The sequence below is a fragment of the Eschrichtius robustus genome, chromosome 19, assembly GCF_028021215.1.
Source record: "Eschrichtius robustus isolate mEscRob2 chromosome 19, mEscRob2.pri, whole genome shotgun sequence".
NCBI lineage: Eukaryota > Metazoa > Chordata > Mammalia > Artiodactyla > Eschrichtiidae > Eschrichtius > Eschrichtius robustus.
The window spans coordinates 15463998-15491897 of record NC_090842.1 but is presented as its reverse complement, the minus strand read 5'-3'; the positions used below and the strand labels follow the sequence as shown (position 1 = coordinate 15491897).

The 27900-nt window shown below is 45.8% G+C and overlaps 2 protein-coding genes and 1 long non-coding RNA gene across 7 annotated transcripts in view; 2 read left to right on the top strand and 1 right to left on the bottom strand.

Moving 5' to 3' along the window:
• Positions 1 to 5414: 5414 nt before the first annotated feature.
• On the bottom strand, positions 5415 to 23598 carry DHODH (dihydroorotate dehydrogenase (quinone)). Of its 4 annotated transcripts, none has more exons than XR_011071307.1 (10): positions 23560 to 23598; positions 20924 to 21136; positions 19145 to 19344; positions 16716 to 16798; positions 13766 to 13953; positions 13045 to 13158; positions 11978 to 12013; positions 11525 to 11684; positions 10983 to 11033; positions 5415 to 6516 (listed from the first exon to the last, which is right to left on the bottom strand). XR_011071307.1 is itself a non-coding variant. In XM_068527722.1 (10 exons), exons 1-10 carry the CDS (start codon positions 23578 to 23580, stop codon positions 6513 to 6515), a joined length of 1188 nt encoding a protein of 395 aa, XP_068383823.1. In that variant the 5' UTR covers positions 23581 to 23598; the 3' UTR covers positions 5415 to 6512. The 4 variants fall into 4 exon arrangements, 3 of the variants coding, with proteins under 3 accessions (XP_068383823.1, XP_068383821.1, XP_068383822.1); XM_068527722.1 differs by having other exon boundaries at positions 11860 to 12013; XM_068527720.1 differs by lacking the exon at positions 5415 to 6516 and adding an exon at positions 9561 to 9792 and having other exon boundaries at positions 11860 to 12013.
• LOC137752866 (uncharacterized) lies at positions 5781 to 18670 on the top strand. 2 transcript variants are annotated; one of them, XR_011071310.1, is made up of 3 exons: positions 5781 to 5858; positions 9918 to 11864; positions 15676 to 18670. It is a non-coding gene; the product is annotated as an uncharacterized lncRNA (long non-coding RNA). The 2 variants fall into 2 exon arrangements; XR_011071309.1 differs by lacking the exon at positions 5781 to 5858 and adding an exon at positions 7766 to 7928.
• A 3643-nt stretch (positions 23599 to 27241) lies between the features above and the next one.
• Positions 27242 to 27900, top strand: part of PKD1L3 (polycystin 1 like 3, transient receptor potential channel interacting) — a 64957-nt gene continuing 64298 nt past the window's right edge. Inside the window, 1 exon segment of the mRNA XM_068527093.1 lies at positions 27242 to 27536. Within this exon segment, the coding sequence (XP_068383194.1) occupies positions 27242 to 27536 (295 nt within the window).

Here is a 27900-nt window from a genome sequence, read left to right as displayed (position 1 = left end):
AGACTTGCTTTATGGCCTAGCATATGACCTGTTTGGATAAGTGTTCCATGTGTAGTTAAGAAGACAGCAGTTCTTGGGTATAGTGTTCTAAAAGTGTCAGTTAGGTCAAGTTTGTTAATTGTGCTGTTCAAGTCTTCTATAGCCTCACTGAGTTGTTTCCTGCTTTTTGTGTTAGTTACTGAAAGAAAGGTTATAAATTTGTCTATTTTTTCTTTAAGTTCTGTCATTAGGTACATACAAATTTAGGTTTGTTACATCTTCCTTTTAAGTTGACTCTTTTTTTTTTTTTTTTTTTTTTTTTTTGGCTGCATTGGGTCTTAGTTGTGGCACACGGACTCTCTCATTGAGGCACACGAGCTCAGTAGTTGTGGTGCGCGGGCTTAGCTGCCCCGCAGCATGTGGGAACCTAGTTCCCCGACCAGGGATCGAACCCACGTCCCCTGCATTGGAAGGCGTATTCTTTACCACTTCACCACCAGGGAAGTCCCTAAGTTGACTCTGTATCGTTATGAAATGTCCTTGTTTATCTCTAGTAATTTTTCTTGCCATAAAGTCTCTTGATCTGATGTTACTCAGGACACACCAACTTTTCTTTTGGTTAGTGTTTTCATGGTATATTTTTTCTATCTATTTACCATATAATTGGTATTTGATTTTTTAAATCACTTCTGACAATCTTTGCCTTTTAATTGGAATGTTTCATTTATTTACCTTTAGTGTAATTAATAGAATTGGTTTCATCTACCATCGTGCTATTTGTTTTGTATTTAATCCTTAAGTTCTTTTCTCTTTATTTCTCCTTTCCTGCCTTTTTTTCTTCGTATTACTCAGTTTTTAAAAATATCCTCTATTAACAGTTTTGGTTATATATTCTTGTATTATTTTTCTAGTGGTTACCCCAAAGATTTCAAGGTATGCATCCTTGACTTACTATAATCTACTTTAAATTAATGCCTTTACCACTCCCCAAATAATACAAGAACTTTACAATTTAAGTCTCTTTACCTTCTCCCATTCTTTATGCTACATATTATAACTCCCATAATCATTTTTTAAAAACAGTTGCTAGCAGGTAGATATGATATAATTTGAAATGTGAGTAAATAGAAGCCAAGAAGACAAATTCACTGTTGTGGAAATTAAAAGGAAGGGATAAAATCAAGAGAATTTTCAGAAAAACAAATTGTAAAACTCAGTGAGTGATCTAATATGAGGAGGGCAAAGGAAAGACAAGGCTTGAAAATGACTCAAGGTTATAACCTTGAGACTCAGGGTCTCAAGGGGATAGATATGGGAAGACTAGGACTGGGATTTTGGGGTGTGTATGGGAAGAGAAAACACTGAGCTCAAGTTTTGAAATGAACGTTATGTAAAATTGGGGTGTGAAAGATGAAGCAGAGGACCAGATTTGGAAATCATCTAAATATATAACAATTTTACTAGAAATTGCATGAGGAATGAGTTTATCAGGGCACCAAATATAAAAGGAGGCATATTCATTCATTCATTCATTCATTCATTCATCAAATATTTATCAAGTGTCTACAGTGTGCCTACATGTCCTAAGTGCTGAGGACATAACAGAGAACAAATCAAACAAAACCCCTGCCCTCCTGGAGCTGACATTCTAATGGGAATATAATGGATGATTAGTGGCTGGAGTTAAAAAGACATCATTAATTGAGACAGAGGAGTATGCAGTATATAAGCAGAATCTGTAAAGATGCTGTCCATGAAACCTAGGAGTTGAAGAAAAGCTTGAATAAGGCAGAAATACCGTACTTCAGTGGCTCCCAAACTTTGCTGTACTTTAGAGTCTCCTGGGGAGCTTTTAAAAATCCTGATGCCCAGGTCATACCCCATCCCTGTTACATCCGAATGCATGGGTGTAGGCGCCAGGCACCAGCATTTTTTAAAGATAGCCAGGTGATTCCAAATGCAGCAGAGTTTGGGAACCACTGTCATATTTCATCGAATTTAATATGCTATGAATTGTAAGAAAGAGAAAATTCTGCCAATTAAACTCTGACAAAATGCTTAAGATACCATCAATGCAAGATGCATCTCAATTTCAGAAGTGTTATAATGGAACAATAATCAGCATCTTAGAATTGATGAGACTCTCTGGTCACAAGTGCATGGGCAGCCATGGAATGAGACCATTGGATTTTCCCAGGAGTGCACATGACTTTAGAACAGAATGATTAGTTGGGTGTTGAATTCAGAACAGCACATGTTGTTCAAAATTTCAGTTCATCTTGATAAGAAAATTAAACAAAGACATTCCTGCTGTTATGCCTCTTTCTAGGTTATCTCCAAATTTCAGTTTGTCTTGATAAGAAAATTAAACAAAGATGTTCCTGCTGTTATGCCTCTTTCTAGGTTGTCTCCCTTTTCCTCAGGGACCAGGAACTACGAAATCCTAGTATGCCCAGAACATGGACATTGGTTCCCAGAGATACTTCCTTAGTGCCAGCAATTCTCTTTGCAAAAACTGGGCCACTGGCAGACATACAAACAGATATTTTAAGCCTTTTAAAAAGCTTCTCTAAACTAGCACCAACCCTGACACTTTATAAATGAGGAACTTCCAAGTTTCAGACTTCTAAATCAAATATTATCCTCAGACCAGCTTCCTATCAGTAAAGACAGCCAACCAGAGATGGTAAACCCACAGTCTGTCAAAACTTCAAACATAATCTGCCTTCCCCAGGATGAAATTGGTCAGAAGTCAGAGTGTAAGGATCTTAGGATAAGTTTTAAAAACTATATTCCAAAGAGTTCATATAAACTTTCCTCAGTTTCTCCAACTGCATTCATAGGACAGAAAGCAAGGACTTCTTCTAGGTCCCAGGAACCAGGTAGGGGCCAGGTTGGCATTTGTTTTTCACCTTAATCACTACACCCAGCAGTGCCCGACACACACACACACACACTCAGTTCAGTTTGCTGAATTGAACGGGTGGTAAACAGAGCCTCTGCCCTCAAAGAGTTCAGAGTGGTGGAGAAATGAGTACTGCAACATAATTAAATGCTGCCTGTCACATCAGCTTCTATCTGCAGTAACGAGCAGGCCCTCAGAGGCGTGAAAGCTGTTGGTAGAACCAGCCCTCCAAGTACCTCAGGAGAGTGGGCACCCGCCGCGTGATAATAACAGCTGACATTGTCAGAGTCCTTGCTGTGTGCCAGGCACTGCTGGGTGAGCTTTCTTTGTGTTTGTTCATGTAATTCTTCAACAGCACCTAAGCAATAGCTCCTTTTATTATCTAATAACCCCATTTTTACAACTGGGTACAGAGAAGAGAAGGAACTTGCTCGAGGTAACACAGCTACCTTGAGGCAGGATTCAAACCTGGGCGGAGCCCTCGGCCACCTTAAGGTACTGCCTCCCCTACACGAGGGACCTCACTGGATTTTCAAGGCCCCTCACATAACCAGCCTTGAGTTCTCACAATTAGAGTCACTTTTAAGGGTCGACTAGGGACAAATCCTGTACTGAATTAAGACATTATTACCTGGAAGGGATAACAAACTTGCTAGCTAACCTCACTAGTCAGGGTAAGGATATCAGTTCTGAGTGGCTATCAAAGCCCATTAAGAATCGTGTGTATCATTAAAACCAGGACCCTGGCAGTGATACCCAGCAGAGAGGGCAGGGAAGACCCTAAAGCACTGGCACCCAAAGCTGGCGAAGCCTGATGCTGCAGAGGTGAGCCCCTGTCCAGACCCTGAGAGCACCACAGCGGGCAAGCAGGAAGAGCCACGTGGGCCTCGGCTGCAAAACGCATTAGGAAATAGACCAAGGAAACTGCCTGGCAAGCATTTGGGAACAGTCACCCCTGGGTGCCAGCCACATTCTGGGTGGAGTTGAGCCATCCACCCCAGTCCCATGACAGATCTGTCTAGATGGAATGGTGTTAAAATGGAGCTCTGCTTCTGAGTCAGTGCAAGAAATCAGGAGTTTGTGTAATTATGGCTCCAGGAAATAGTATGAAACTAGTCCTGGCCACAGAGAAATCAGCGTAGCTGCAACCTGCTAAGCCCCCAGGTGGCCCTCCTCTCTGCTAGGGAAGCCCTGGGCTCCTTCCTCTGTTGTTGGGTGTAACCCAGTGGATACTGGCCAGTTGTGTTTGTACAGTTGACCCTTGAATAAGGGTTTGAACGGTGTGGGTCCACTTATACACAGATTTTTTTTCAATAAACACGTACTACAGTACTGCACGATCTGTGGTTGGTTGAATCCGGGGACCATAAAGTTATACACAGATTTTTGACTGCACAGAGGTCAGTGCCCCAACCCCTGCGTTGTTCAAGAGTCAACGGAATTTGTGTCTTCTGAGATTTGGAAAGATGGTGGAAAACTCAGCTATCTTCATCCCCAACACATGACACGGCCACCGGCAGGAAGTAGGATCTCAATAAATGATTCTTGGAAGAATGAGTGAGTGAAAGAACAAATGAATAAGGGCCAGCTGTATTCACACACACACATGTGTATACATACATGTTTGTATGTGTGCATATAAATATATATTTGTATGGTTGTGTGTTTGTTTTTTAATGGTTATGTTAGAGTCTCAACTGTAGTTGAAATTCTCATCTAACCAGTGTGAATTTTTTAGGATCCAAGACATGGATTCCACACTTTTTGCTCTGTTGAGGTAGGAAGGTGTCACTAGATCCAGTAACCCTACAAATTCCACATCCAATAGAATGGACGAAGCTCGGCAGGCTACCGGCTTCTCACATAACCAAGGGCTGAAATGGCAGCACCTCAGTTATAGCTTGCGCTTGTCTGGGCAGGAAGGGGGTTGTGCTGCCCCAGGAGACCTTCTGACCCTCCAGGCACAGCTTTGTTCCTGGACCCAACCAAGTCGACCCTAGTGATTAAAGGGGTGGCAGGTGGTGCGGGCAGGTTGCGTTTACGTGCTGTAACTCTTTGTTTCCTGTGGGACACTTGCCAAATGTGGCTTTCAACACCCAGGAAGCCTCTCCCTGGCTGGCAAGAATGTGGGGAGTTTTCATGTTAATTGCATTTTCTCCCCAAAAGGCCCGGCCCTTCGGAGCCTGGCCCCTGTGTTGCTGCCCAGGCATTTCACAAACACCCCCTGTCTGCCGGTGCTGGGTCATTCCCACCCTGCCCCTGCACACACACCTCGGCCCTGTCCACCGGTGTCCTCTGAGCTGTGACAGCCACACTAACTTCATTTCCCACATTTACAACCACAAGTTTCTTACAAAAAATTTCCCTGACTGCCAAGATTCCACAGGTAACATGAGAGTCTGAGCACATTCTCACACTGTGCTAGCACCAGAGATCTGCACCTGGAGGAAAGAGAAATCTTGACATGGGTCTTAGCCAAGTAGGAAGCAGATAACATATCTTCCAGGCAAGTACAAGACTACAGTAAGTCTCAATCTGGCTTCTTTATTAGCTGGGATTAAATTTGGCTAAATATGAGGGAAAACCCCAATTGACAGTGACTTAAGCACACAAGGTTTTATTTCCTCAAATAAAAGAGGTAGGGAAATAAGCAGACAGAGCTGGTATGAAGCCCTTTCCAACTTATGCCTCTGGGATGACCTTGATCCTCAGGTCTAAAAAGGCTGCCAAAGCTCCAGACATCATGATCCGGGCAGCGGCAGACTTCCCAGAAGTTGCACACGGTACTTTCATACGTATCTCACTGAGTAGAATTTGGTCATATATCCACATGCAGCTACAGCAGAGATCAAAGGCTAAAGGAAATATAGCCTCTATTCTGGGAATCCAGAATGTAGAACCGTTTATAAGACAACTCGCCTGATGTCTTCAGAGGTGACGGCTTCAGATTTAAAAAGACTAAAGAAACATACAGGTGAGTCTTGATTGACTCTAGAAGTTATTTTTAGGACAATGGGGAAACTTGGAATATGGACTAAATGTTAGATGATATTAGGAAATCATGGCTGTTTTCTTAGGTGGGATCATAGAGTTATGTTTTCATAGGAACATATCCTCATTTTTAGCAGATGCAGGCTATGAAGTACTTAGGAGTGAAGTGTCCTGACATCTACCGTTTCCTTCAAAATGGTTCATCAAAATACTGTATATAAATAGATTAAAAAGGTTGGTAAGAAAAGCATGGAAAAGATAGAAGGAATTAATGAGTCTAGGTGGAGGGGGTATAGATGTTTGTTACACTATTCTTTCAACTCTTCTTATGTCTAAATGTCTTATAATAAAAATTGGGGGAGAGTAATTCTCTATTTGGTTTGGCTGTTCCACAGTCTTTTTCACATAAGGTTGACTACCTCCTGATGAACAGGAATGCTGTTCCTGTCGGCACTCTGGAGCCAGTCAGTTCAGAGGGTCTGAGGGTAGTGGGTTGAATCCTGAGTCTTAGCCAGGGTGGATCTCAGAGTTTGTGGGTGTGGAGAGAGAAGACGGCATCTTGGCCCTCAACTTCTCCAAGGGTGTCCCCTATCACCGAGATTGCAGCACAGCAGCAAGGATCCACAAGTCCCATCACCTATCTGAGAAAACAAATAGATAGAAAATGAATCCAAGACATCTTGTATAGCGGAGGGCTCAGTGGTATATCAGGATACTACTGGGTAGAGTAGAGCAAGTGCTCGACTTGAAATTTAGGAGACCCTGTGCTCCCTCTGCCGTTTCTGCCCATATCATCTTGGGGCAGGCACTTAACTTCAGTTTCCTCATCTGTAAAATGCGGATCATAATCTCTACCTCACCTACCTCACACAAAGCTGTCTGAAGATCAAAGAAGACACTGTGTGTGATTTGCTGTAATTTGTGATTTGCTGGCTGGCACTGTGGTCCCTACAGAATGTCCCCCACTTCTATGGGGCTCTGAGCTTCGATCACTAGATCCCATTTGACCACCTTATTTCAGACCAATCAAGTGCCCAGGGTAAGTATCTATGAAAGCTTTTTTATAAAAAGTAATGGCACACAGGAAGTCTATATGTTAAAAGAAGATGAACTTCTGAGGGAGAAGAGAAGGGAAAAGGGACTAATAATACTTCTCAGAGGTCCTGTAAGGCCTTTTACCTTCATCAGAAGGAGATACTCAGGCCCTGGGGCCCAGTTCCGCTGATTCCCAGCTGCCTGGTTTGGGGAGGTTATTTAATCTCTCAAAGCCCTCATTTTATCTGTGAATACAAGCACAGTAATACCTATTTGCAGGACTTTTTTGATGATTAGAAACATTAAAAATATTGTTTATTAAGAGATTAGGATGTGCTGAGCCATATTGCCCTTAGTATTTAATCCTCAGAACAGCCCTTTGAGATGGGTCTGTCCTCCCCATTTTACACATTAGGAGACTGAGGCCCACAGAAGTTACATGATGCCCACAGCAGGAGGAAAGACATGCAGGATCGCCTGAAACAAGTGAGAATGGGTGAACCCAGGGAAAGCTACACCCCTTCCGTTGCCCTTCCCTGCGGGGTTTTGTTTTTTTTTTTTAACATTTATTTATTTATTTATTTGGCTGCGACGGGTCTTAGTTGCGACACGCGGGATCTAGTTACCTGACCAGGGATCGAACCCGGGCCCCCTGCAGTGGGAGTGCGGAGTCTTAGCCACTGGACCACCAGGGAAGTCTCCCTGTGGGTCTTATTTGAAGTCTCTTCTCTCTCTCTCCCAGATACGCAAACACACACACACACACAAATGGATGTGGCAATCACACTGGCTGCAGCCCAAAGTGGCTTGCTAAACCCACAATTCCTTTTTTCTTTTTCCACCAAGGAAGAGACATAATGGAAGCTATCTCCAGTGAGAAAGTGGAGAAGGAACAAGTTTATTCCAGGGCAGTACTTGAAAATCCCACTGTGGAGCAGCCTAAGAGGAAAGGGGCCCTCTCTTACAAAGTTGTAGAGAAAGTATAAACTGAACAACCCCCTCTAACGGCAATCTGGAGGTAACTATCAACATTTTAAGTGCACGTAACCTTTGCCTGAGCGATACCATTTCTGGGAATCTATTCCACAGAAATTCTACTGGAAGAGCACAAAGATACATAAACCAAGAGACTCGCTGATGTACTGTTTGTGATGTGAAAAACAAACAGCCTACACGTCTAGCCATAAGCAAACACTGATATAGCTGAGCTGCGGAAAACCAAAGGGCTGTTAGAAAGAGCAAGGTAGATTGAAGGGACGGACATTGAAAGACTCCATGATTATATGGGGAAAAAAAGCAAGTTGTGAAATAAGATTTAACTTACTACTTATATTTGACTAATGTGAAATTGGCAGTGGATGCACACAACAGAAAATGCAGGAGTCAATAATGTAAATCATATTAGCAGTTCTGCACACTAATCCACCCAACCGTCCTGGGCCTCACGGGGCATTGGCAACCTGGGCCTCCTCCCATGTGTCTCCCAGCACTGAGCTTCTCTGGGCTGAGTGTAGTTTCCAGCGTTAAGAAAAACAGGTACTCCTTGCACCACAGGGCCCCTGAGCGCAAGCCAACTACTCACGCTGGTGCTCAAGAGAAACAGCAGCCCGTTAAAACGGTGCTAAAAGACAGGTTATCAGTCTCCAACAGAGAACCTTCCAAAGGGTAACTCTTCCCCTTTCCTTCCCCCTTTCCCTGAACAGTTCAGTCATAAAGCCATTAGTTGGCACAGAGCAGGGTAGGTGCCTGCAATGGCAGCACAAGAGGAGCAAGGGGCTCAAAGTAGAATATCAACACCCATACAGAACGAAGAGGGTGCCCACAAAGTGTGTGTGTGTGTGTGTGTGTGTGTGTGTGTGTAAGCATTTGGTGAGGAGCATCAGAGTCCTAGCTTATAAGGAAAGTGACCATGCAGGGGGACAGGCCAGCAAAAAAGTCAGAGCCTAAATGAGGTGAGGGGGATGTCTGCCCCCGGGAGCAGCCTGGGGCAGGTATCAGAGCTGTACAAAGTGAGGAGAGTGCCCAAGGGGTAAGGGATGGTGAGAGAGGTCAGGACCCAAGCAAGGAAGAAGGATGCCAGCACATGGTAGGGGGTGGAAACCAGAGATTACTTACATATGAGAGGACTGATCAAATAAGAAAATAGAGTAAGTATAAAGGTAGTCAGGGTTTCCACAGTCAGAGAAGAGAGTTACAAATATGGGAAGGGAAGAAACTAGAATGAAACTTATGGTTTGGGATTGGAATTGAAGGTATCAGTATGAACTCATGGTTTTCAATATAGAGAGATATAGAAATATAGATGTATGTGTACATGTATATTCCCTAGCTCTGTCCCTGGTCAGGGCACTAAGATCCTGCAAGCCGTGCGGTGTGGCCAAAAAAAAAAAAAAAAGTTCTTTGTACTATTCTTCTTGAAACACTTTTATATGTGTGTGATAGATTTTTTAAAAAAGACAGAATAGCTATGGGTATGTGCTTGCATATACAAAGAAAACTGACTGGAAAAATCTAGATGGATACAAAAGTTAACTGTGACTACCTCTGATATGTGGGATTGTTTGAGGGGGGAAGGAGGTAGACAACATTTATTTGGGTGCTATACTGTTTAATTGATGAATAGGTATTATTTTCATACTAAGATTTTTTTTAAGAGATTATTACCTCTTTTTAAAAATTATTTATTTATTTATTTATTTTTGGTTGCACCAGGTCTTAGTTGCTGCATGTGGACTCCTTAGTTGTGGCTCCAGGGCTCCATAGTTTTGGCTCACCAGCTCCTTAGTTGTGGCACATGGGCTCCTTAGTTGTGGCATGCAAACTCTTAGTTGCAGCATGCATGTGGAATCTAGTTCCCTGACCAGCGATCGAACCCGGGCCCCCTGCATTGAGAGCACAGAGTCTTATCCACTGCACCACCAAGGAAGTCCCTAAGATTCTTTTTTAAGAAACAGGAAAAAGATCTTTATAAAAGACAGCAGGAGACTAACTGTTGGCTTCTTGGCAGAGGCAGTGGGCAGAGGCTGAGGGCTGAGGCCGAGATTCAACGATGAGACAAGGACATATTACCTCTACAGCAGCTACAGGCCTCTCCACAGAGCTACCAAGAAATTTTAAAATCAAACCTGCACTGAGGTGAAGGGAATAAAGGCAATTTCCTGTTGGCTGCGAAGGCATACTGACATCTACAGCACTTCCCAGCCGAGGTTTTCAACCTCCCATCACCATTTGCTTTTCAGTTTTGAAAAGGTTAGCATTTCTCTGTTTCTTTAGTTAATGACTAGACCTCTTGAGCCTCTTGTCTGGTGTCTTCAAGCACCTCGAGAACCTGCCTGCCCAATGGCCCACAAGTCACAGATTTTTAAAGCAGGGGGACAACAAGCCCATTTTCTGAACTGTGTCTCTCCAAAATTGCCATGTTGAAATCCAGACTGGCAGTATCTCAGAATGTAACCTTGTTTGGAGACAGGGCCTTTACAGAAGTAATCAAGTCAAAATGACCAGCATGACCAGTGTCCCTCTAAGAAGAGGTCAGGACCCAGACACACAGAGGGAAGACCATGTGCAGACACGGAGAGGACGGCCATCCACAGCCCTATTCTTGCAACTTTTATCTAAGTTTGAAATATTTTCAAAATACAGTTAAAATTTTAAATAAAAATAAAGATAGAATGAAAGAGAGTCAAGCTCCTGGGAAGCTCACTACAGATCCCGGGGGAGCAGAGGCCTGGAAGGACCTACAGGATCTGGGCAAGAGGGCTGGGATTTAAATCCAGTTTTTAAATGACTTTATTTTACCATGATTTTCCCTCCAAATGTCTAACGTCCTTGTAACATTAAAGGATCCTGGGATTTGAATCTAGAAAGAATCATGGATGCAGTTCCTGTCGGACAAGTGATTGAAGAACGCCTTGCATTGCTTCTGGTGACCCTCATGCTTGGCTTTTACAGTCCAGCCGGAGGAGGGGCCCCTGTGGTTTGGGGATGTGGTCTCCTCTCTCCATCAGCCACAAAGGCTCGCTTGATTTAGCGGGACGGTTCCAGATCTGGCTTCCCACCGACCCATCCTCACCTCCGATGATCTGCTCCAATGGCATCTGTGACTCTCGTAAAACCCTGCTCCCTGGAAAAAGAAAACAAAGCAATTTCAGCAAATGGTAAAGGAAAGGCCTGGCTCTTACTGGAAGCCCACATTCAACCAGGCTCTATCTAGTCCGTAACTGCACCTGCCTCGCTCTCCCAAATGCATGCTCATGCCCTGTACACTGTCTTCACCCTGGAATCTACCCAGGTCTTCAGGCCAGGGAGGGAATCAATTTTAAGTACTGACAGCTCCTGACATCAAGCCAGTGTTACTGAATTAACAGGAATGCCACCAGAACTCCTCGGCCCATAAACACCATTGCCTTGGAAGTTAATCTTGAATTCCTTGGCACTGTTTGACCTTTGTGAAAAGAGCAACAGGGTAAGTTTCCCCTGCGTTTGGGGTGTACCCCTCAAATGCATTTTCAATGAAGAATAAAGACAGATGAATAGCATCCCCTTGATTTGAGTCATTCTGAGTTGATACCACATTAACTTTGCCTGGTTCAAGCCACAGGTGGCCCCACTCACTTCAAAAGGGCCTCCAGCTCCCGCTTGACTCTGCCTACCAGGGGCGGCCCCCGGTAGGTGAGGGCTGTGTACAGCTGCACCAGGGAGGCCCCTGCCTGGATCTTCTCCAGCGCATCCTGCCCGCTGCTGACACCGCCAACCCCGATGATGGGAACTCTGCCTGCAGAGAAGCACACAGCACACTGTGAGGAAGGCTGGGCGACAGGAGAGCCAGGAGCTGTTTGGCTGCAGCCCCGGCCCCCTGCCGAGTGCGGCAGTTCAGGAACCCCGATACCATCACAGACCCGGCGCCTGAGCCACACGTAGATCTGAAGACAGGGACACCAAATTCTTGCCTTGGGTGAGTGCATACATCTCCCTGACGGTTTGCGTTGATAAATCTCGGAGGGGCTTCCCACTCAGCCCTCCCATTTCAGAGCGCAGGGCCCCCTGGAGGCTGGCAGGGCGACTCACTGTGGTGTTCGTGACAATCAGTCCATCGATGCCCAACTGCAGTGTGAGACAGAGAAAGAGCCCCTCAGTCAGGGCACAACGGACTTGGAGAAGCTTCCCTGGGGGTCTGAGAGAGCAGCCGGGCTGGGCGCCGCCCACACCTAAGGCCCCGGCAGCAAGAGCTAGACCAGGCCTCACTCACTGTGCTTTCTGGACAAGTGTCAGAGTGAGCCTCAACATGATAGTAACAGCCATCACGTACCAACCACCCGTACGGTTCCCCCAGGACACGGTTTAATCCTTAGAACAACTCAATCTAGAGTGTCCTGTCCAAAGCCTCCAGGTAGTAAGTGGTGGAACCAGGATTTCAACCCCGGACTGCCGGGCTCAGTCTGTGTTTGCGCTACTCTCCTATGACACAGAGACCCAGGTTTAGACTGGAGAAAGACAGACACTGCAGTCTGACCAAGACTGAAGGATGCACAGCCTTAAAGCCCTTGCTGAAGGAAGATGAGGGAAGAGGAGGGAAGAAGCAGGAGAAAAGGACCCATTCAAACATTTATTGAAACATTTACTTTTTATTTCAGGCATACCTCATTTTATTGCACTTCACTTTATTGTGCTTCACAGATAACTGGTTTTTTTTTTTACAAGTTTCTGGCAACCCTGCACTGTCAGATGATGGTGAGCATATTTTCAGCAATAGTTTTTTTTTTTTTTTTAAATCTGGATTATTACACCTCAAATATTTTAATAAAACAGAAAATAAGAATAAAGTATTTTTTAATTAAGGTATGTACATTGTTTTTTTAGATGTAATGCTATTGTGCACTGAACAGACTACAGTATAGTGTAAACGTAACTTTATATGCACTGGGAAACCAAAAAGTTCATGTGACTTGCTTTATTGCAGTGGTCTGGAACTGAACCCGCAATATCTCCAAGGTCTGCCTGTATATGATAAATTACATCCTGACAGCCCTCCATATAACAGAAAGGAAACCACAAAGACTGCCATGTGGGCTAACCCAGCTGGCCAGGTGGCCTCTACAGGCAATGAAGGGCGTCCCCCAGGCACCGACCCTCACCTCTCTCACCACACTGGCAATATCCTCCTTGTCCTGGGCCGTGAGGTCAGGAGCGATCTTCACCAGCACGGCTGGCTTGTGCGCTACCTTCAGGGCATCCCTCTCCTGCAGCACCTAGAGCAACATGGGGCCAGAGATGGGGACCCCCGAGACTGCAGTTGACAGTATAACCATGACCTGCAGCCACAGATCAGTGTGTTTGCACACTAGCTGTCAGAATAAAGCACCAGCAATTTCTCCTTTTCAGGAAACACCGCTCTCAATTATGCAAAAGACCCCATCAAGTCAGAGCTGATTCCACTCTCTTGAACCAAGGGATCCCCAAGAGTGAGTCCCTAATGTCACTGGCATTGGCTAATATATCAAGGTTTATTTAGACTTTTGTTCCTAAAAGAGACAGCAGATACTGTCACAAGCACGGTTTAATGAAAAGTCATTCCATTCATTCATTCAGTGTGCTAGATGCCAGGGACAGGGTGGTAAATGAGAGATGCGGTCCCTGCTCTCACGGACGTTGTGGGTTAACAGCAGGGATAGATAACTGAGCAGCTGACTAATACTGAGCACAATCAGTGTTATACAGGGAATTAGAGGGAAGCAAGGGGTCCTAACTGGTCCAGGTCTCAAGGACAACTCCTCGATAGTGGATAGCAACGTTGAAGCTTTGCCCTAGAGGATGAGCAGGTGGGACAGGCTGGTGGAGCGGGATGTAATTGCCCACCTTGGTCAGCAGGCGGCGCAGCTCGGCCTTTCCCTGAAGGCTCCTCAGCCCAGCCGTGTTGGGACTGGACACATTCACTACCAGGTAGTCAGCCAAGGGGCCCAGGACTCGAACCCCCTCTGCGTAGTCCGAGGCAGCGTCCACCGAGGCCTTATTCTTCCCCAGGTTTATTCCCAGTGGCAGCCCATCTGTAAATATCACTGGTCAGGATTTTGTCCCCACTCACCATTTCCTGTGCAACATTTTGAAGCCGTCCTTGACCGAAGAGCCCACGAACAGCCTCCCAGGCTTTCCAACTCCAAATGTGACCTTTCCCGCGCCAGCTGACAAACGCTGACCTACGCACGGCGCTGTTGCCTGCGGACCAAGAACCGCGCCCTCCACCTTCACCTGCGCAGCCATGTTTGGGCAGCTCCTAGGATGTTTTACCGCTTTGTGCCCTTTTTCTTTTTTAAACTTTAATGAAAAATGGAGAAATTAGGAGTGCAAATACTAGTGTTTAAAAAGGTAGGGCTCGTAAATGAAATACAACTGAGAAGAGACAGAAGTCAATAGCATACCACAGGGGCAACTGTTTACTCTCAAGGGATGCTTGTTAGACTTGGGTCACGTGCCTGGGTGTGCAGTCGTGAAGAAAAAGCAAAATTAAAGGATATGTATAAAATACTGGAAAATATTTTCGATTCTCATGCCTAAAATGTAGAGGCATAACGGTTTTATAATTTCCATTCTCTGAGAAGGGACTCCCCCTTGTAACTGGCGTGACCACACATCTCAGTGCTCCCAGGACAGCCCTGAATACTCCTGTAGCCTGGGCATAATTATTCATGCCTGCATCCCTTCCACTCTCAAAAGTGTTGTCTCAATTTGCACAGTAAGTAATATGGTCACCTTACTTTAAAATCCAGGGAATTATCACCTGACTTGTATTTTCGACTTTCAGTGTGTTTCTGAAATGTATTTTTCTATGTGTGAAAGCAAGGGCTTGTCTGTACTTGACTTCTCCTAAGATACTACCTTATCTGCAAAGGCTAAAGTATATCCATGGTACCACCTGCTTTTTCCAGCTAACTGGGACGTCCAGTTAGCTCACAAAATGTATGTCAGGTCAGGGAGGATCAAAGAACAACATCCAGTACTGCTAACTACCTTCTCATACCTTAAATGCAGTCACCTGTTTTATCATCAGCTTGAAAGTAAATGAGATTCGTGTCACTCACTTCATGGGTGGAAGGGAGGCGAGGGGATTAGCATCCAATTAGACAAATTATATAACAAGGTCTCCAAGCTTCCCAAATCAAGCGAAGATGGTTTGGAAACTGTAATTCTTTTCCACACAGGTAAATAGAGAATATCACTTTCATGTAGCCAGTGGATCTTTCATTAGTAGTCCTTTGCCCCAAATGACAAGATTTTGGAGTTAGACAAAAATTGCTGAATTACTCTATCCGCAAAGGGCACCATAGCTCTTAACAACTCATGTTGCTTGGCATGATGCTAGCAATAAGCTGTCTTCAAGGCTTCCAGCTGCTGGTAAACACTACGTGCAGAGCTCTGCTATGGGATTTTGTCTCACTCCAAATGTTAGCACCAGAGTGGCGGGTGAGGGAACGGGCAAGGGAGAACAGGGGAGAAAAGTGGTATAAGGGGCACTGTGAACAGTTAAAAGAAGGAAAGGGAGACAAGAAGGCAGGAGAGTATCACAAACCATGAAAGTCCTATCATGACCTTCAAAGCCCACAAGTGGCAAGGTTTACAGTATAGCAGGGTCTGGTTCTGCCAAAGCCAGGGAATTCCAAACAAGGTCATTTCCTACTCCCCAAATCAGAGATTGCTAACTGCCTCGGCCCTTTCAATCTCGTGTTCAGAAATGAATCCAATACCTCAGGTTTTTCTCATCTCACCACCAGGACATCTAATGAGGCTAAACTCCTGGAAGGAGTTCCAGAAAGGCCCACCAAGGAAGATGGCCGCAACCCTAGAGGACACCTGGGAAGGTACAGTGAGGATGGCATGGCGCCAAGACCACTATGTTCACCCCAAGGGACAGCAAGGCAGAGAGCCCCAGGGAATAAGCATCAGCACCTCCGAAGGCAGCCTTCAAAAATGCATGGTGTGGACTTCCCTGGTGGCACAGTGGTTAAGAATCCGCCTGCCAATGCAGGGGACACCGGTTCGAGCCCTGGTCCAGGAAGATCCCACATGCTGCATAGCAACTAAGCCCATGCGCCACGACTACTGAGCCCGCGTGCTGCACCTACTGAAGCCCACGCGCCTAGAGCCGGTGCTCCGTGACAAGAGAAGCCACTGCAATGAGAAGCCCGTACAATGCAACGAAGAGTAGCCCCTGCTCACTGCAACTAGAGAAAGCCCTAGTGCAGCAACAAAGACCCAATGCAGACAAAACTAAATTAATTAATTTAAAAAAAAATGCATGGTGTTTCCAAATAAGTCATGAAGGATATTTTCCCCAATGCCGGGAGAAGTTATCTCTGAGTAGGGAAGAGTGTGAGTAATTTTAATGTTCTTCTTTATGCTTCCCTGCATTTACTAACACTTCTATAATTAGCATGCATTATTTATATAATGGACAAAAGGACAACAGAGCAGGATGTACGAAGACGGCGCCCAAGCCCTGCTCGCATCTTAACTGCCTACGTGATCACAGAGCAGCCACTCTGCACTGCTTACTTCCAAGCTGTCCCAGTTTGACACAGGTTACATAACGAGGCAGGAACTAAGTGTATCTTTGCTCAATTGCGAAATTCAGTTAAGAGCTTGGAGGGTGTGGTGGAGCCAGGAGAATTCCTCTAGCAGAGGAGCCCTGAGTTCCACGCTGTTTTTTCCTATTGTTCAATCACGTTCATTTCACTAGGAACGTTCCTGACTTTCTCCCACAAGTTTCCTTCCAACAACTGAAGAACAGCCCTCTGAGGCAGGCCCCCTTTACCTTCTGTGAGCCTGGCCTGCGTCTGCTGTCTGGCCCGTAACCTGTGTTCCACCACTGAGAGTCCGTGACTGTTGAATCCGTATCTGTAGCACAGAAGAGCGTTAGGGAGGAGATAAGGTTAGAGCCCTCAGGCAGAAAGCAAAGACTCTGGAGAGACGGCTCCATGGCCATTTTCAACATATACTTATGATGTCAAAACCAAAGAAAAAAATCAGAGTCAGTTCTTAGACTTCTAAAGTCTAAACACCCCTGGAAGTCCTAGAGAACTTGCCAGAACACCATCAAATACAAAGGGAAAGATTAAAATTTGCCAACAAGCCACTTCGCCAACTAGCACTGTAAACAGCCCGGACCTGTCTGGATCCAGCCCACCCCTCCTTCCCACCCACCGCTCCCGCCCAGCGGGGCCCTCACCACTCTGATGACCCATCTTCCCACCTCCTGCCTGTGCCCCACGAACACGCCTCCTGGAACCCATCCTGCCGCTCCATTCCCCCATCCTTTCTACCTATTACATCACCCTCTTCCTGGCCCAAGTCAAATGCACCCTCTCCTCCTTGCATAAAGCTCCCAGACACAAATGATCCCTCACCTCCTGGCATTCATGGAGTGCTTTGTACCTACCTTTCTCCTAGCTTGGGATGTATGTATATGCTTCAGTTCGCCTACTGGGTTACAGCCTTCTCGAGGACAAGGGACACATCTCCTCCCTCACCTGCCACTAGACGCTCCACAGAGGCTGGGCCTCGTCTCTCTTGCTCATCTCTACGTCCCCAGCCCCACTGTGGGTTGTTGGCCTAATGGCCATCCCCACTCCCTTCCTCCTTGCCTGTGGAACCCAGCTCGCCTGACACAGGGTGAAAATGCCAATGACTCATTTCCCAGCCTCGCTGGCAGCTCAAGCATGAACTTGAGACGGGGCTTGGTCACTGAGACACAAGGTGATGCCTACCAGGGAGCTTCTGGGAAAACGTCTCCCCCCCATATCCATACTTCCTTTCCCTTTCTGTTCTCTGATGTCCTCATGCGAGGACGTATGCTTGCAGCTGGGGTAGGCATCTTACAGACGAGAAGGGAAGGCCCACAGAGGTTGGACCAGAGTACTGACGCCACCCTGCTGCTCAACCAACCCTAAGACTGCCTACTTCACGCGTTATGAGAAGAAAATAACAAACGCCTATTGTTTAAGCCACTTTGTTACTTGCAGCCAAAAACACCTAACAGATACATGTAGTTGTTGACTCATGTTCATTCAGCACCCACCCTGTGCCAGGCAGAGCAGGGGGCCTGGGCACACAAGTGCTTGGAGCTCAGGCCCGGCTCTCTTGTGCCACTTCTCACCCACGGGACTCTGCCAGGCACTGTCATCCTGGTACCTGCAGTTATTTGTGGCAGCCGAATCATAAACAAAAATTTTTTGCCCGAACATTCTGAAGATATTGATCCCAGCCTACGGGGGAAAGGTCAATAACTCGATGTCTAATGCTGGAAATTTTCCCCGAAACAAGCACGATAAAGCAGGACGTGCAGCCGAATAAACCTTCCACACGTCAGTCTCCCAGAAGGCCCTTCATGATCCCAAAGGTGCCTACCAACGCCCCCAACGAGGCTCTCAAAATGCTGTTACCGAAAAGAAGGAACTTCTTCACTCTCCGGGTTAGATGTAGTGAAAACTGCCCAGGGCTTACAAAGAGAAGGGCTTTACACAGCCTAGAAGGACCTCTCTTCCTAAAAGCAGCTGTCTATGTTGATTATTAAATTTCCCAGTTACTAAAGGCTGGAGCTGTGCTGTCAGGTGCAAGAGCCACTAGCCAAGTGTGGCCACTGAGAGCGAAGCCTGGCCGGTCCAAAGCAAGAGTGCTGTAAGGAAAACATGCTGGATTTCGAAGACTTGGTACAAGTGAAAGAAGGTAAATAGCCAGTCATTTTTATATTGCTTATATATTAAAATTATGATAGAGTATATTAAGTATTTATAATTAAGTAGTATAATAAATAACTATTACAAATAATAATTAAATAGAATATATTATTAAAGTTAATTTCACCTGTTTCTTTTTGCTATTTTATTGTGGCCACTAGAATATTTTAAATTACATATAGGGCTCATATGATATTTCTACTGGACAGAGGTGGGCTAGGACACTGGAGTAACAATGTGGAAAAAGCACAAACTCTAAAGTCAGATAAGCCAACATCCGTTCCCAAGTTCTCCCGCTTCTGACCTCGTGACTGTAGCTAAGTCGTGTAGCTCTCTTAACCTCATCGTGTATACGCGTTCAACTGAAATCATAAAACCTGCTTTTACGCCCGCACAGAGTAGATGCTCAACATGGTTCCAGAACATTCCAAATGACAGAAAAATGTCCACACTGTATGGCAGAAGAAACACCCTGAGAGTCCTGCTGGGAAGAAGGCTGCTCACCTACCTGTTAATGACGGCTTGGTCCTCAGGGAGGCGGAAGACCCTGGGTCTGGGGTTTCCTTCCTGAGGTTTTGGGGTAACACTGCCTATCTCAACAAAACCAAAGCCCATCTTGTAAAGTCCATCCACAGCTTCCCCGTGCTTGTCAAATCCTGCAGCGATTCCTACTGGATTTCGGAATTTATGGCCCAGGACTCTCACTTCCTAGGGAGAAGGAGACAAAGTCACAGGCACACAAGGCTATGTTGGTGTTTCTCAAAGCGTGGTCTGCGGCACACCTACGTCAGAATCACCTGCTTGTTAAACGTCAGATCCCAGGGCCCATCCCTGGACTAAGGAATCAGCATCTTTGGGGGAGGGTGGGGAAGAATGGAACTCTTTGGGAATCTATTTTTAACAGTGCTCTCCAGGTGATTCTGATGCCAGCCAGAGTTTGCGAACCGTCGGGCTTTATCATCACTGAGGAGAAAAACAGTGTTTCCACCATGGGTTGGGCAGGAGATAGGTGCTGCCTTTTCCAATTACGGTGAAGATCTGTACCTTCTTAGCCACTATTTAGCCCCTAGATGGTGCTATTGTGAAACAGTCAGGCAGCAAAATCCTTTAATCTTAGTAAGTCAGCCCCCGCTGTGTCCCTCCTCAGCCAGGTGATACCAAGGCCCAGCAGTGTCCTCACGACTCCTGTGCTCGACCGAGCAGCACTGATGGCTGGGCCCCAGAACCAGGCTGGGCTGGAAGCAGGTTCTTCCCTGGCAGACATGGGGCGGATTCCTGATTGTTCTCTATAATGAAAGTGACTGGGGCCTAATTACTGTCAGGTCTAGCCTAACTCCTGAGTGACTTAGTATTCGCACCCTGATCTAGCCAACAAATCTAGAAGCAAGACAAATACGTTAAAATGTGGGAAAGGAATCGGGATATCATAAAGTCAGCAGTTGCCAACAGAATCGTCACTGTCAGCTGATATGGCAGGAAAGCCTTTGCCAGGACTAGCAAGGACCTCCAAGGGTGGCACCATCTGGTCCTGGAAGCAGGAGGAAGCAAGGCTGCCCCGAGGAGGGGAAGAAGAGATGGCAGTGCGTGTGTGCACGCGGTGCCTCGGGGACTGGGAGGATGGCAGGGTGGCCGCACTGGGGGCCCTGGGGGCCGTGCTCCAGGACGGGTCTCTCGGCCCCGGCTGCTCGACAGAATGATCACATCATTCTAATGTCCCCCATTTGGTAAGAAGTCTCCTAAATGGAAACTGTCTGGGCTTGCACGAGGATGTAGATTCTAGGAGGATGTGGATTCTTGCACTTTGTTCGCTGCGGAAACCCCAGCACACAGAAGAGTAAGGGGACACGGTGGGGCCCCTGTGTTGAATGCAGGACAGAATGAGGCTGGGACAGGAGTCGTATGCTTTCCTCAAAGGGCTTGGCTAGACATGCCTACATCACATTAGATGTTAGTGATGCTGGCATGCTTCCCTTTTCAGCAGAGGTGAACACCGAGCTACCCGAGACCTCCGTGAGGCAGGATGGTGGCTAACGGACGGATGCTGAGCCAGACTCCATGGGTTTGATTCCTGGCTCAGCCACTTCCTAGCTGTGTGCATTTGGGTAAGTAAGTCACTTAACTACTCTGCACTTCAGTGTTCCTGATCTGTAGATGGGGATGACGGTTTGGGGTGGGGGGGCTAATTTGGGACTCTAGTTTTCCGAAGGATCAGCCCCAGCTAAATAAATTAGGGAACTTTGACCTTGACCCTCGTATCTATCGCACAAGGTGTTACAGGAGTACCTACCAGCATGTCAGAGTCTTGAAACGTGGCACGAGGAAGGAGCCCCAGGGAGGTGACGTGAACAGCCAGCCTGTGGGCTGCCTCGGGGTCCAGCAGCCCCTGCAGAGCCGGCATCAAGTGGTCCGCGTAGAAACGTTCATCCCCCGTGGCCGTCAGGTAGGAGGCGAAGAGAAGTCCTCCGCCCCCCAGGATCACCATGGCATCCTGGGCCCGCTTCTGGAAAAAAGAGCCAATGGGGCCCCCTCAAGGCCAGGCTGTAGCACCTTCTCTGAACCCTTTACACGATTTACACACACACAGAGGACATAACATGCAGTGATGTCCGTGGCCTTCTGCTAACGCTGGTCTCCTTGGGTTCTTGCTCACGTATTGCCTCTACAGTCAGAGGCTGTATCTGCACTTCTGCTGACATGCGCTCCTCTAGCCCTGAAGGACTCCAGGCCAGGAATTTCAAGAGGGGCAAGGCTTCCCTGGTGGCGCAGTGGTTAAGAATCCACCTGCCAATGCAGGGGACATGGGTTCGATCCCTGGTGCGGGAAGATCCCACATGTCGCAGAGCAACTAAGCCCGTGCGCCACAACTGCTGAAGCCCGCACGCCTAGAGCCTGTGCCCTGCAACGCGAAGCCACTGCAATGAGAAGCCCGCGCACTGCAACGAAGAGTAGCCCCCGCTTGTCGCAACTAGAGAAAACCCGCGTGCAGCAACGAAGACCCAGCGCAGCCAAAAATAAATTAAATTAAATTTTTAAATTTAAAAAAAAAAAATCTTTAAGAGGGGCAGTACTGCCCCCTAGGGACATGTGGTGAGCACCTGGAGGAGAATGTTAATAGATTTAGTGAGCAGGAAGTCAGTAAAGTCAGAATTGTCCCTATCGTGTGTGACTTTTGAACATCCTACTGACATTCACTAGGTAAAAATATCTGTTCATATTATCTGAGCCTAGAAATGCAAACTCTATTTCCCCACATAAACACAATCTCCTGTGTGGTTTTCATCTGTATTGACTTTCCAGGAATGCAATTACCTTGTCGATTGAGGGGTGACTATATTGTTTTGCACAGAACATTACCAAGAATCACTCACCGTTTCAGAAAATCCATGTGGAATGGTTCAGTGCTTTGCTTGAGGTGTTTGACAGTAAAACATTCCTGTGGCACTAGAATTTCTAAGTAGAGGCTTAAACACCTGACTCACTACCTAGGTGACTCATGCCCTAATAGTTATGGGTTGAAATACATATTATTTTATTATAAATTTATTTCTCCTTTATATTCCAGTTAGGACATTATGTTGACTTTTTAAAATTACATATAGAAAGATTACATTATACATAAATTCCACTTCAGGATAATAAAGAGGGTTGCAAAAAAAATTTTTTTTAAAGGAGCATCAGGTCTTTTTTTAAAATTTTATTGAAGTATCATTGATGTACAATGTTGTGTTAATTTCTGCTGTACAGCAAAGTGATTCAGTTATACATGTATATATTCTTTTTCATATTCTTTTCCATTATGGTTTATCACAGGATATTGAATATAGTTCCCTGTGCTATACAGCAGGACTTGCTGTTTATCCATTCTACATATAATAGTTTGCATCTGCTAGTCCCAAACTCCCAGTCTTTCCCTCCCCCACCCCCCTCCCCCTTGGCAACCACAGGTCTGTTCTCTAGAGAGCATCAGGTCTTCTTGGATCAAGCTCAAACATTGCTCATAATATTTTTCTCTAATTATCACTGCCCAATGCTGAGTCCCTCACTCATTCATTCATTCAATCATTCAGCACATAGTGACTGTGCACTCAAGGATGGGCTACAGACCGAGTCCCGGCCTTCACAAGGAGTACAACCTCAGGAGGAGACTGAAATCAATGATCATGCAAACATATAACTGTGACAAAGCTATGAAGAAAAAAGTGAGAGAAGAACCTAACTTAATCAAAGAGGTAGAGAAAGGCTTCCTTGACCAAGTGCCTTAAAGCTGATATTCAAAGGATAAATAGAAGTTAACTAGGCGGCAGGGCGGGGCGGTGTAAATGCTCTCTCTCTTGGCTGCAGAGGAGAATGAGATGCACCCAGGTGATCTGAGTTTTGTTCCCTGAACAAGGAAGTGACCTGATCGGATTTGCCTTTAGGGTCACTCCTAGCCGTCAACATAGATCTAGTATTCATTTTTCTCGCTTCTCCTCCAGGAGATTGTAGGAACGCCCCTTATGTTGATCAACGGATTTCTGAGCGCCATGACAAAGACCCTGCCCTAAACTTTTATCTAAAAGGGTTGGCACCATGTTCTACTGTAATTTCATTCCAGGTTGGATGGTGCACACACTGCTAGGCGATCCTGTGTTCACTAAGCGCCCTGCGCCTGGCTCAATAAAGGCCCACGTGCGCTGACACAGATCGGCATCGACTCCGTTTACACGTGCCGTTTACACAGTGACCACGTACATGTGTAAATGCACACGCATGATCATTTGCAGGTGTCCCCAAAGACACACAAACGTGCCAAAGAGGCCCACCCTCTCGGAGCCGCCTCCCGTCCACACCTCGCCCAGGCTAGCCCTCTCTCCACCCTCCCCCCGGCTGCCTTCCCGCAAGTTCTCTTCCTCGCCGCTGCAGGGCCGCAGCAGCTGAACTCACTTTGAGCTGTCTCCACGCCATGCTCCTTCCGCCACTGGGCCCGCCTCTGTCTCGTTTCCATTGGAGAAGATGGCGGTGACTCCTCTAGTCTCCGCCCCTCCAGCTGCCGACTCACCAATCGCTGGGCAGGAGGGTGGGGCGGGGCCCCCCCCCCCCCTCCGCGGAGGGAAAGGCCCCGCTCCCCGCTCCGCCCCGAGAGTCTGTTTGGGCGTTCACGCGCGCGCGCAATCCATGTGTGCACGCCTCTTCAGTCCGCCCGCCCGCCCGTCCGCCTGCCTCCTGGCGTCTTCGCTGCGCTTTGCAGAGGCTCAGCCGAATCTGGTTGGGTCGCTGCGCAGAGCTTTCCTGCATCCTGCAATCTGGAGAGAAGACTAACTGTATGTTGATTCTTCGATTCTAAGCAACACTCTCACCAGTTTTTTGATCATTTAAGTTAAACATGCTATTGATAGTGTTTGTGCTTTAGATAAAGCATGGATTGAGTATATACCGGGCACTAAAAAGGGTTGAAATGATTTACAGCACTGTGTAAGATACCTGAGTTGACTTTAAAAGAAGATTCCTTGAGCATCAGGTTTCACTTTTTTAAAATGCCTAAAACATATGTATGTATGTTTGTAAGGATATTGGGAAATTAAGACTGTGAACTTCGAAAAGTGAAAGTGTCGTGCACCCAAACAGTTCCATTGCAGCCCAGACTTGGACTCCTCTGCTCAGAAATCTTCCCCCCAAATTGCAAACTCTTATTTTCTTGGCGTTTGAAACAATTCAGTTTTCTAGTTTCAGTTCCCACTGCTGTCCCTCTAGCCCCCCCCCCCCCCACACACACACAGAGCGCATTGTTTCTTTCTCTGTATAAATGCCTTCCACCGTCTCACCTCCATGCATTTACTCTCGTGGAGGCCTCTGCCATAGATGCCTGTTCCATCTTCCTAGACATGGACACCCTTATATGTTCAAGTGCTGGAAATACATCTTTTTCATCTGAACCTTCACAGATTTAAGCTATACCTCTGTAGTGGAACTTTATTAACTACACTTGTTATGTCTTTTCCCTAAACTGAAAGTAGGGACCATAGTATATTTCATCGTACCAGTTGTTTGATTATTGCAGTGGTTTCCAAACTGAGGGATGTGTTCTTGGGGTTTACACTTCAGAGAATTTTTGATTTTGGTGTCCACTTCCACAATGATTTTTTAAAGTAATGTAACCGTCATTTGGACCATTTGGATAACCAACTGAACCCTGAAAGCTGCCAGGCAATTTCAGTGCCCACATTTATTTGTATCTGTGATCTCATTTTGGTGCCAAGAAAGAGAACTGGCTAAAATACATAGATGATGGATGTGCTCCAGGTGAAGATCAAATGACGTGCTGTATGAACAAAGGTTTTTTAAATTTATTTATTTATTTTATGTATTTATTTTTGGCTGCGTTGGGTCTTCGTTGCTGCATGCGGGCTTTCTCTAGTTGCCGTGAGTGGGGGCTACTCTTCGTTGTGGTACACGGGCTTCTCATTGCGGTGGCTTCTCTTGTTGCGGAGCAGGAGCTCTAGGCGCGCAGGCTTCAGTAGTTGTGGCTCGTGAGCTCTAGAGCGCAGGCTCAGTAGTTGTGGCGCACGGGCTTAGTTGCTCCGCGGCATGTGGGATCTTCCCGGACCAGGGCTCGAACCCATTTCCCCTACATTGGCAGGCGGATTCTTAACCACTGCGCCACCAGGGAAGCCCTGAACAAAGGTTTTTCAGCAAATTAATTAAAGAAAAGTAGTGAGAGAATTGATTCTTCCCTACAGCACGAAGTAGCGTGAATGACAAAATCAAAAGAACCTGTGCAGTCGCAGGCCAGAACTGTGTTTATCTGCTAAGTGGCTATTTAGTTTGGCAAAATTTGAACTTCATTGGTTTTCAGTTTTGTTTCTATTTAATTTGTATTCATTCTTTCATCAGATATTTATTCTTTGGCTTCTATGATTATGTAAGAGCTTTAGGAGAGAGATTACGCCTAGTTTTGTGTATAAATGTATTTAAGAAACAATACAATAATTTAAATCCATCGTAGGGGTCTGCAAGAATGGTTTTCTTTAAAAAAAAAAAAACATTACTCAATTTTTAGCAACACTGACTTAGATATTCGTCGTCCTCTATCCCCTTACAGCTTAGACTTAGCAAATAAAGATCTATTATAAAGCTAAAGGCATAGCCGGTTGTATAGACACAGGTGGTGCTGCCCTAGCTATGAAGGCCCATTGCTTTATTGATCTCCGGCGTTTGTTTTCAGCTTATAGGAACTGCACCTGGGTCCTTAAAACAAAACCTTTTGTCTCCTTGACAAATTATTACCAATTTCTAAAAGAATAATACTAATAAGATAAACCCACCAAGAATGTATTTAAAGGACCAGGCAGCTGCTGAGCCCCAACACTTTTTTAAATTTATTTTATTTTATTTATTCTTTATTTTTGGCTGCGTTGGGTCTTCGTTGCTGTGCGTGTGCTTTCTCTAGTTGCGGCGAGCGGGGGCTACTCTTCGTTGTGGTGCACGGGCTTCTCATTGCGGTGGCTTCTCTTGTTGCAGAGCACGGGCTCTAGGCACGTGGGCTTCAGTAGTTGTGGCTCGTGGGCTCTAGAGCGCAGGCTCAGTAGTTGTGGCTCACGGGCTCAGTTGCTCCGCGGCATGTGGGATCTTCCCGGACCTAGGGCTCGAACCCGTTTCCCCTACATTAGCAGGCGTGATTCTTAACCACTGCGCCACCAGGGAAGCCCTGAACAAAGGTTTTTCAGCAAATTAATTAAAGAAAAGTAGTGAGAGAATTGATTCCTCCCTACAGCACGAAGTAGCTTGAATGACAAAATCAAAAGAACCTGTGCAGTCGTAGGCCAGAACTGTGTTTATCTGCTAAGTGGCTATTTAGTTTGGCAAAATTTGAACTTCATTGGTTTTCAGTTTTGTTTCTATTTAATTTGTATTCTTTCATCAAATATTTATTCTTTGGCTTTTATGATTATGTAAGAGCTTTAGGAGAGAGATTACGCCTAGTTTTGTGTATAAATGTATTTAAGAAACAATACAATAATTTAAATCCATCGTAAGGGTCTGCAAGAATGGTTTTCTTTAAAAAAAAAAAAACATTACTCAATTTTTAGCAACACTGACTTAGATATTCGTCGTCCTCTATCCCCTTACAGCTTAGACTTAGCAAATAAAGATCTATTATAAAGCTAAAGGCATAGCCGGTTGTATAGACACAGGTGGTGCTGCCCTAGCTATGAAGGCCCATTGCTTTATTGATCTCCGGCGTTTGTTTTCAGCTTATAGGAACTGCACCTGGGTCCTTAAAACAAAACCTTTTGTCTCCTTGACAAATTATTACCAATTTCTAAAAGAATAATACTAATAAGATAAACCCACCAAGAATGTATTTAAAGGACCAGGCAGCTGCTGAGCCCCAACACGTTTTTTTATTTATTTTATTTATTTATTTATTTTATTTTTGGCTGCGTTGGGTCCTCGTTGCTGCGCGGGGGCTTTCTCTAGTTGCAGCGAGCGGGGTCTACTCTTCGTTGCGGTGCGCAGGCTTCTCATCGCGGTGGCTTCTCTCGTCGCGGAGCACGGGCTGTAGGCGCGCAGACTTCAGTAGCTGTGTGAGCCTCTACACTTTTCATGCTCACACTGCACAGAGAAAATGTTCTTCAAAGGAAGAACCTGGCTTTGGTTATACATCACAACAGGAATCATTCTAGGAAGTGAGCTGGATAGCCCAGAGCACCATGGAGAACATAATTGTTATCAGCTTAGCAGGTTTCATTGCAGCTTTCAGGAAGCAGAAGATTACTGTCATGCTCAGGGAGGACACCCTGCTTTCACTTGGAACCAGGAGGTTCAAGACCTCCTCCGGGACTTTCTGGAAGAAGGAAAGAAGTGGTGGGTTGGGGAAAATTTAACGCTGCTGGGAAAACATCAAGAAAAAAACAACCCAGGTAAGGCTCTGAGGTTTAGTGTTTATGAAGGAAACTTCCTTACTTTTACTCTGAGACAAGAGAAGGAAAAAAATTTAAATCTTTCTCCTTTTGTATACAGAAAAAGCAATCACTTCACTTTGTTACCATCATTCCTCTGAAATATCTCCACTTTTGTGCTACAGCCTTTGATTTGTCTGTGTCAGAAAAATGATGAGATTTTTCTCAGAGCCCCTCAAAAGTTAACTTACCTGCTATTTCACTAAAAGTGTTGCGCGAGATTCTGAAATGGGAATCCTTTTACGGTCACTTTTTTTCCCTGGTAAATATCTCTTTATCATTCTCTGCCCCACGTTTCCTAACACAGAACCTTGGAGAGCAATTA

Excerpts from the sequence above, each read along its gene's own strand:
- DHODH (XM_068527720.1), bottom strand. The coding sequence starts at position 23,580 with ATGGCGTGGAGACAGCTCAAA. Across the intron at positions 13,954-16,715 it reads GCAGGCCAGGCTCACAGAAG|ATGGGCTGCCACTGGGAATA; the intron begins GTAAAGGGGGCC and ends TGATATTTACAG. Across the intron at positions 9,793-10,982 it reads ATTGGAGCAGATCATCGGAG|GGGGCCCGGGTTCGATCGCT; the intron begins GTGAGGATGGGT and ends CTCTCAATGCAG.